Source organism: Nanorana parkeri, unplaced genomic scaffold (genome assembly GCF_000935625.1).
Source record: "Nanorana parkeri isolate BGI_ZX_2015 unplaced genomic scaffold, ASM93562v1 scaffold3843, whole genome shotgun sequence".
Taxonomy (NCBI): Eukaryota; Metazoa; Chordata; class Amphibia; order Anura; family Dicroglossidae; genus Nanorana; species Nanorana parkeri.
The window spans coordinates 21113-31284 of NW_017310111.1; the positions used below are offsets into that span (position 1 = coordinate 21113).

The window sequence follows — 10172 nt, forward strand, 5'->3', positions numbered from 1 at the left end:
ACTGCAAACGGGCAGTGTGCGCGTGCGCACACCGGCCCGTTCGGCAGTTGTCGAACAAGCAGGCCACTAACCCGCCGAGAATCGTACGATTCCCGTCGGGTTTTCCAGCCTGCTTATTCGACGGAAGACGTGCGACCGTACAGTAGAAACGGTCGCACGCCTTCCATACACTTTGCAATTATCGTACGATCACGGGATTTCTCGTACGATAATCGTGCAGTGTATGGGCACCTTTTAGTCTGGTGATCCTGCTGACCACCAGGGATTTATTTTACTGTTACTGTTCTCTTACCCCATGGGACACAGATGGAAAAAAAAGTTAACATGGGTTATTCTATCCAAAACTCAAAAAAAATTTGTTCTGGCTTCAGTTCAACTTTAACTTTCTCGGGAATGTCTCCAGTAGGAAGATGATGTCTTTCTCCTCTGGGTGGAAGCCAGGGATAAGGTGTTGGAAAGCTGCTGCAGATATGACACTTCCCATGCAAGATGGTGCTGGACACATGGAGGAGGCCTTCTTGTTTTATTGGAAAAAACAGGAACACTGAGGCAGTAAATTCCATCCAAGATGGAGAGGGAACATTACATTATATAAGCATTGATCATAACACTGCCACCTAGTGGCAGAACTACTAATCACAGTCATATACTCTATATGAGGATGAATGTTGCACCTATATCTGTATAAACAGCATGCTAACCAAAGGTAAGAATATTATCTACCCTTCCCCTACAGGTTTGTTTTTTTTTAGCAGAGGAGGTGGGGCACACTAGAAAGGGGACCCTGCTATTTAGGTGCGAGGTCTGCTTTATGGTAGAATGCTGTGTTACAATTCACGATAAGTCAGGTATTGCAGGACATCTGTCCAGTCGTCTCAGAGATAAGGTTCACTAGGAGGAAGTGATATATTTTGTAGGTAATCCTGATCCCCGGTAGTGAATTGGTGAAATGGATATATCCCTCCAAATAGAGATGAGCAAGTCATGGAAAATGTGCTCCACTGCTGATGGAAGGCTGTGCTTCCTTTTTAGGTGCTATGCAATGATGTCACACAGGGAGAGCAGATTTTCTATTATTAGTTTATTCCTTCCTTCCTGCATTTAAATGTGCTGACATCAAGAGTGTGTGCGCTATGTATCTAAATGCACCAGAACATTGGATATAGTCCCAGGCAAGGAAGGGGTTAAAGGTCTCTTCCCTCAATCTCTGCCTGTCACTGCAGCACCCTGGGAATGTTTTCTTTGCCGTGCCTGGCACCTATTGTTCTGTGATAGGTATGATCAGAGTCCTCAGGGATCTGCTGTGTGCCAGATCTCTGAGGACTCTGAACTTACATGAGGCAGGAAGAAGAGAGCGATGCCTCCGTAAAACAATTTAAAGGAAACCTGTCGTGAGAACAAATGCAGGCAGCAATTGCTTAGCTCTCCTTCTGAAAAATACCTGTTAAAAGGATGCAGAGCTCCTGTGAGTTCTATATCTCTTCTGACTGCATGCTTGTTCCAGCTCCATGATGTAGAACAGCAGTAGGCAACCTCAGCTGTGAAGAAACTACAAATCTCATCATGCCTTATGTTTGTGGCTGACAAGAGTCTTGCAATGCCCCTGTTACTTGTAGTTCCACAACAGCTAGAGTACAGAGGTTGCCTACCCCTCACATAGACAGTACTGAGGCCACAAAAATAGCATTTTCAAAAAGAAAGGTCAGCAATGATGGCTTCATAGAGTGTCCTATAGTTCAATCAATGTGGTTAATACCTGTAATATTAGTCTATCACCAGGTTACAAAAAGAAACCTCCACTTGCAGTGGGGATGCACCCCCTCTGCATGGGTTAATTGCTTGGGTTTGTCTAGGGGTATTGTGTAAAGGACTTCCTGTAAAAAAAACTGCTTTTTCCTTGTGCGGTCTTGTCCCCGCCTCCTCCTGTAGTTTTCTACAGGCAGCCTGTAATTTTTGGGAGTTTGCTGGGTCCCTCCCACAGCTCTGATCTCTGCATAGGCTATGTGCAGCACAGTGATGATGTGACTGCTACTTTTGCAATGTAATATGGGAATGACATAAAGTGGATTGATATGCTTTGTGGCTATTGAGGAATACAGTATATACAAATTGTGCTTTGCCTGGAGTTTAGCTTTATTAAACCAAAGGAGAGCAAATAAGAGAAGTTCATTGTTAAGATTTACATAGACTTTAATTTGAGCCGGGAATCCAGCTTTCATTGTATAAACAACATATTTTGATATCCGATCTTACCTTTTATGGTAGGGATGCACCGATATCAGTGCCGATACTGGGCATTTTCATGAGTACTTGTGAAAATGCCCCAATACTAAGCGCCCATAACGGCACTTTAAATGTTAAAACCTAAGCTTGCGTTGTAAAAAGGTGCCAGGTGCCCTTCACAGGAAGGCTGACAAGGTCCCCAGTAAGGTCTCGGCTGCCTTCCTGTGAAGCACGGCGCTTTTTTAAAGAGCCGACTGAAAAACCCCTTACCACCATAGACCCTACACAGCCACCTGAGAGACCGCACAGCCCACCATAGACACCGCACAGCCCACCATAGACCCCGCACAGCCCACCATGGACACCGCACAGCCCAGCATAGACCCCGCACAGCCCACCATAGACCCCGCACAGCCCACCATAGAACCTGCACAGCCACCTGAGACCACGCACAGCCTCCTAAGACCACACACAGTCTTCTGGGACCCCACACAGCCATCTGAGATCCTCCGCCGGAGACATCAAGGCAGCACCCCGGAGCAGCACAGAGTATATAGGTTCATAGTATTCTGCATTGATGTATAATGCATTGCTGACATTTGTAGTCCTCTATAGCCGTTGCCCTTCGGCATTGCTGTATGATGTATTGCTGGGATTTGTAGTCCTCTACAACTGATGGTATTATTCTGCATTGCTGTATAACGTATTGCTGGGATTTGTAGTCCCTCTACAACTTGGGAGTCAGTGTGAGAACTACCAGGGGCACATCGTTTGCAGCTGTGACCGGGGCCCTGGCACTTCACCACCTACCTAAAATCATTAGTCTGTATTGTTTTAGAAAAATGTCCCATGACACTAAAATAAAAGGTATCGGTAATTGGTAACGGCGAGTACTTGAGGAAAAGTATCGGTCCGGAGAAACGGTATCGGTGCATCTCTAGTTATCACTAGGCTGACTTTGTTCTTAGCACCCTTTCGCCCCGTGGCATGATGAACGGTCTTACCTTCAATGTGTACACCCCCATTCTGCCGGGGACTTTGTAGAACATGCACTCGTCCCCCCGGGAGTTGGTATGCAGCATGGCATTGAGGCAGGCCAGAGGGGAGGTGCCGCTGAAAATAAGAACAAGATCACATTATTAAATGCCTAGACATTAGTGATGGGCCCGGGCGTGTTCGCAGCTCCACGTGCCGAAGCCCGCCGGGATCTGACAGCGCCAATCACAGGCACTGAGACATTTCCCGATCTCTGCAGCTGCGGATCGGGAACATGTCTCGGTGCCTGTGATTGGCGCTGCGGCGCTGTCAGCTTCCGGGCGGGCTCGGCACGCGGAGCTGCGAACACGCCCGAGCCCGTCACTACTAGACATGACATGGAATCTACATTAGACTAAATGGGCCGCCCTTTCCCTGTCTTGGCCAAAGCTCCCTCTAGTGGCCCCTGGGGGCAACGTCTTCCTCAGTGCAGCAGGATGTATACATGAAAAATATATATATTTCTCCGTTACTGTCAGAAAGTTCCCCTCACTTCCTGTCTGATGAAACCATTGCCAGCCGAACAGGAAGTGAGGGGATATCTCACTCTAAAGGAGCCCCCGGATAGCACTAAAAATCCAACAGTGGTTCTAATCCCTCCCCCAATGTATCCCAAACGAAAATCAAGTTTTTGGCTTGACGTACACTTTAAATAAAGTCCAAATAAAGTTGTTACCTGTGAAGAAGGAAGAACATACTCTCCGGCTGCCTGCACTGCACACTGTCAATGTGTAATGTGATATAGAGCGGTATACTACAGGACGTACAATGTTTGCTCTCTGCGTCCTGCCTGCAGCCCGTCACTGCTTTGCATGACAAGCTTCTCTCCTCTTCTCACTGCTTTGCATGCTCCCCTGGAACCCCACCATGGCCTTACGTGTGCCCTTCAGCTTGCGATAGGACACATGGGCTTTGATATCAAGGCACTGGGGGTGAGGGACCATGTACCCCTGGCATGAGCAATCATGTGATGTGCAGTGCATGCTCTTCAGCCTGGGACGGCTCGTGCATGTGCTTTGTTAGCAAGGCACCACGAACTCCTGACTGTGGGCGGTCATGTGCGACCTACCGGACTCCCACTTGAGTGGGGAAGGGGCACCCACTTTGTTATCAAGGCACTGGGGGTGAGGGACCATGTACCCCTGGCATGAGCAGTCATGTGATGTCCAGTGCATGCTCTTCAGCCTGGGACGGCGCATGCATGTGCTTTGTTAGCATGGCACTAGGGATACCTGAACACTGACATGGGGTGTAATTTCAGGTGTACAGTGCTCCCACTTCAGTGGGGAAGGGGCATGCGCATTCTTAGCAAGGCGCTGGGGATGAGGGACCATGTATTCTGACAGAAGCAGTCATGTGATGTCCAGTGCATGCTCTTCAGCCTGGGATGGCGCATGCATGTGCTTTGTTAGCATGGCACAGGGGATACCTGACGTGGGGGGTCATTTTAGGTTTACGGTGCTCCCACTTCAGTGGGGAAGGAGCATGCGCATTGTTAGCAAGGCACTGGGGGTGAGGGACCAGGTACCCCTGACATGAGCAGTCATGTGATGTGCAGTGCATGCTCTTCAGCCTGGGACGGCACATGCATGTGCTTTGTTAGCATGGCACTGAGGATAAGGGACTAGGAACACCTGCCGTGGGGGGTCATGTTACGCTTACAGTGCTCCCACTTCAGTGGGGAAGGGGCATGCGCATTGTTAGAAGGCACTGGGGATGAGGGACCATGTACTCCTGACAAAAGCAGTCATGTGATCTCCAGTGCATGCATGTGCTTTGTTAGCATGGGACTGGGGATACCTGAACACTGACGTGGGGGGTCATTTCAAGTGCACAGTGCTCCCACTTCAGTGGGGAAGGGGCATGCACATTGTTAGAAGGCGCTGGGGATGAGGGGCCATGTACTCCTGACATGAGCAGTCATGTGATGTGCAGTGCATGCTGTTCAGCCTGGGACGGCGCATGCATGTGCTTTGTTAGCATGGCACTGGGGATACCTGAACACTGAACACCTGCAATGTTACGCTTACAGTGCTCCCACTTCAGTGGGGAAGGGGCATGCACGTTGTTAGCAAGGCACTGGGGATGAGGGGCCACGTACTCCCAATGTGGATGGTCATGTGACATCTGAAGTGCATGTTCCCAGAACTGGAAGTTCCGTGAAGAGACACAGAGATTGGGGACATATTTTGATGTCCCCAATTTGTTCTCTCTGGAGAAGAGGCGACGAAGGGGGGACATGATCACCGGGTATAATGACATAGATGGTCCATATAAAGAGCTTGGAGCCAAATTATTCACGTTAAGGTCGCTGCAAAGGACAAGGGGGCGCTCTTTGCGTCTGGAGGAAAAGAGGTTTAAAGGAGAACTACGGGGTCGGGGCTTTTCCCATAGTTCTCCTTAGTGTAACGGGAGGACACAAACTAGCGTCCTCCCGTCACCCTAAGCTCAGTATATAGGGAGCTACAGCTCGCGGTATACTGAGACTGACAGCTGGCTCTGCCTATCTAGAGGCTGTCCCCGCCCCCTCCCCCGTCCGTTCCGACAGTCAGCACTGGAGGATCGGAGCAGGGAGGGGGGAATCCAGCCCCTCCCCTGCCGTGACAGGATCGAGAGGTGAGCGAACGCCGGTATGTGTTCTCTCACCTCCCGATCTACTGAGCCGACCTGCGAACTATGAGGTGAGTGAAAAGCACCTCCCCCTCATAGTTCTCCTTTAACCTTTGCATACGGAAAGGATTCTTCACAGTTAGAGCTGTGACAACGTGGAATAGACTCCCCCAGGAGCTGTTTCGAGCGAGCTCGGTTACTTCCTATAAAAAACATCTGGATGTATTCCTGAGTGCACAGAATATTACAGGATATCGAGTTCTTAGAGGTATATTAAGCATCAGAGATTGTTGATCCCGGGAATATCCGATTGCCTTATGGGATCAGGAAGGGATTTTTTTCCCCCACATTCCCCTCTCACCGATCTGCCAGCGCTGATTGGCGGAACGGACGGGGGAGGGGGCGAGTACAGCTGGCTCTGCCTCTAGATAGGCGGAGCCAGCTGTCACTCACGCAGCTGGGCGGATCCAGACATCGATGTCGGGATCCGCTTCAGCTGCGGCGTCTCAGTATACCGCGAGCTGTAGCTCCCTATATACTGAGCCTAGGGTGACGGGAGGACGCTAGTTTGTGTCCTCCCGTGACCCTTAGGAGAACTATGGGGAAAAACCCTGACCCCGTACTTCTCCTTTAACATAAAAAAAGAGGAGGGCCTAATGCTAATCTAATACAGGGCACGGCTGTGACGCGGAGGTCGGCGGGTAGAACCACTAAGCTTTGCAGGGAGTGGGGGGGGCACAGGAGATGGACACCCCCTGAAGTGTTGGTTCCTGCACAGACTTCGGGGGGACGATCCCTCTGTAATGAAGGAGTTCCGGCAGCGGGGGAAGGAGAGTATTTTGCTTCCTTGGTAACAGGTAACTACGGCATTTGGCCTTTATTCAGACTGAAGTGACGGGGGGGGGGGGCCATGAGTCCGATGCGCAGTCCACGTCCTCCGCTCACCTGATCTCTTTCAGTCCTTCTCGCTGGATCACCTGGAGGATTTCTTTGTGGCTCATCGGAGTGTTGTGATATTTCTCCAACACCTGCGGAGAAGACAGGAAACCTCAGTACTGGTCACCCCGCGCGATGGACTCATGTGCGTGCAGGTCTTTGGACACATTTATTTCTTTATTGCAGGCATTTATATGGAGCCGACAATGTACACAGCGCTGCGCGTGCACGCCAGTCCCCGCCCTCGAGGAGCTTACATTCTAAGGTCCCCATCTCGCATGCGCACGGGGGCCGATTTAGACCGGAGCCGATTAACCTTCCGGCATTGTCTTTGGAGTGTGGGAGGTAAACCGGAGTGCCCGGAGGAAACCCACGCAAGCACAGGGAGAGCATGCAAACTCCATGCGGATAATGGCCTGACTGGGATTTGAACCGGGAGCCCCCTAGTGCTGCAAGGCAGAAGTTTTTCCTCTTGCTTTCTATTTATTTCGGGGGGTTTTTCCCCCCTTCCTTCCGATGTGTAAAGTCACCTGATAAAGTTCACTGCCGATCTGGTGCGGTGATGAGGCGGAGGTGGGGACTGTGCTGTGCAAGTGCACAATACAGCGCAGGAGATCCTCCATCTGGATGGCACGATGGGGGTTGTGTGGCTGCATTTCTTTAGTAAATATGGAATATCATTTTTGGCTACCATTCGGAGGTGAAAGGGTTAGTTAGCTGTGTGTCTCCGGTGAGCTATAAGCTGACCACTCAGAGCTACAACTAAGTCAATTACAATCCATGATGGAAAACGTTGTCAACATTTTTCCATCATCGATTAGTTGACTTTCGATTAGTTGGCCTGCTCGGTGCTCCACACACGCCGCTTCTCTCAGCTCAGACCCCGTTCGCCGGTACCAGACCCGCCACCCCGCCCGTCCGCATCCACGATCGGCACAGGGATGAGGGGAGAAGAAGAAGCAAGGAGGAGCAGGCATGGGGTGGACGACGACACAGCCGCGGACAAACAGACCCGACCTCGGGACTGTCTGTCCGCAGGTAAGCCTGCACTTTCCCCCCACATATTACTGTATAATGTATTGCTGGGATTTGTAGTCCTCTATAGCTGATGGTACATTGCGCTTTATATTATACAGAGCAATGTACCATCAGCAATAGAGGACTACAAATCCCAGCAATACATTATACAGCAAAGCAGAATACCACCAGCTATAGAGGACTACAACTCCCAGCCATACATTACTCAGCAATGCAGAATACCACCAGCTATAGAGGACTACAACTCCCAGCCATACATTACTCAGCAATGCAGAATACCACCAGCTATAGAGGACTACAACTCCCAGCCATACATTACTCAGCAATGCAGAATACCACCAGCTATAGAGGACTACAACTCCCAGCCATACATTACTCAGCAATGCAGAATACCACCAGCTATAGAGGACTACAACTCCCAGCCATACATTACTCAGCAATGCAGAATACCACCAGCTATAGAGGACTACAACTCCCAGCCATACATTACTCAGCAATGCAGAATACCACCAGCTATAGAGGACTACAACTCCCAGCCATACATTACTCAGCAATGCAGAATACCACCAGCTATAGAGGACTACAACTCCCAGCCATACATTACTCAGCAATGCAGAATACCACCAGCTATAGAGGACTACAACTCCCAGCCATACATTACTCAGCAATGCAGAATACCACCAGCTATAGAGGACTACAACTCCCAGCAGTAAAACATTATACATACAGTGTATAATGTATTGCTGGGATTTGTAGTCCTCTATAGCTGGTGGTATTCTGCTTTGCTGTATAATGTATTGCTGGGATTTATAAGCCTGCACTTTACACAGCAATACCACCTCTTGGGAGGAGTTATGCAAATATCAACTTACCGTGACGGTGTCAGCCTGGAGGAGTGGGCGTTTCCTAAGCAGCCTGTATTTGCATGCAGACCCCCCCTAAGCCACGCCCACGTGCGATGCTGAGCCTCCGTGATTGACAGAACTCGAATCGAATGAATGAAAGGGGCGGGGCCAGTCATGCTGGGAAGGAAAAAGTTAGATGATGCTGGGCGTCCTCCAGCCAGGAAATGAGGCGGAGCTCTAACTGACTTGCTGCAGCTTCTGATGCACATTGCGAGGAGCTCGCCCCCCAAATTCCGAGGCCGAGGGCCGGAGTTTGGCCATTCCTTGCTTCAGAGTGTATGTTGGATGCAGTATACCTCTGTCAGCTTTTTACCTCCATTCTGGGCTGCCTTGGAGAGATTTCCCCTCACTTCCTGTCCTGCTGACCATGATTTAACCAGACAGGAAGTGAGGAGATATCTGAAACAGAGACAGAGATGGAAATACATACCTGGCAGGGGTTGTATAACCTCTCCCTACGGTACTATAGAAAAGTATTTTTTATTTGTCTGTGTTGTTGTTGTTGGAGATTTCCCCTCACTTCCTGTTTGATAAACCGTTGTCAGCCAGACAGGAAGTAAGGGCAAAAGAAAAAGTGTTGTGGCCGGACGTAGAAGAGAAGATCGTTCCAATCTACAACTTTCCATGAACATCCAACTCCGCTGACTGACAAGAAAGTTCAGGCAAGGGGACGTCCGCGGTGGTCAGGTTGGGCCTAAAAAATATACGAACGTTCCCCTATACCGGGGGAAGCCGAACGTCGGCCCCTCAGCATGCGGAGATACTACAAATCACATCATGCATCCGCCTCTGAGAGTCATGCCTGTGTCCTGCAATGTCTTGCAATCATCACCTTCAGCTGTCCACAGTGTTTACAGATGTATACATAATATCCCATAGACTTCTGATATCATAGAAGATTATCGAATGCGCTGGAGTTACAGGAGGGTTCAAAGAACACTTGTTGTAATGTGTAAAATAAAGATAGGGGTCTCTGGATAATACCGGGTGGCCCTTTTATTTATGTATACCAGATACAGTGTATGATTTATAGGAGGGTACTTGAGAAGTATATACAGGAGTATACATTTGGGTACGGGGACACGTGCGGGGGAGGAGTGCGTCCACAATACGGGCAGGCTGTGTGTGGGGAACACGTACCTCGGGGGCGGGGCCAATGCCACTCTGCCCGGCACAGGATGTGGTTCCTTCAAGGACGGCCAACAACGGAACGACTTTTACTACATAGAGCCCGCAGCGCAGCCCCCCCGGATACAACACGCTGCACATCCGTGATCATAACACGCCTGCTTCATACCACATACATGTTCTCTCTGTCGACGATCGCGCGTCGCATTACATGACGGAGAACACAAAGGGAGCCGTGAGACGGACGTGAAAACCGAGCATGCCGAGCTGACCGGAGAGGGGCCACAGCATGCCGAG

The 10172-nt window shown here is 50.0% G+C and overlaps 1 protein-coding gene across 1 annotated transcript in view; it reads right to left on the bottom strand.

Annotated features, from left to right (window-relative positions):
* The window catches only part of LOC108803535 (putative Polycomb group protein ASXL2), a gene marked incomplete at its 3' end in the record, with an annotated part of 28619 nt that extends 18603 nt beyond the window's left edge, over nt 1–10016 (bottom strand). Inside the window, exons 1-4 of the mRNA XM_018575369.1 lie at nt 9888–10016; nt 7335–7427; nt 6814–6896; nt 3228–3336 (exon numbers count right to left, since the gene is read on the bottom strand). Of these exons, the coding sequence (XP_018430871.1) occupies nt 3228–3336; nt 6814–6896; nt 7335–7427; nt 9888–10016 (414 nt within the window). The remainder of the gene's footprint in view (nt 1–3227; nt 3337–6813; nt 6897–7334; nt 7428–9887) is intronic.
* Between the last annotated feature and the right edge of the window lie 156 nt (nt 10017–10172).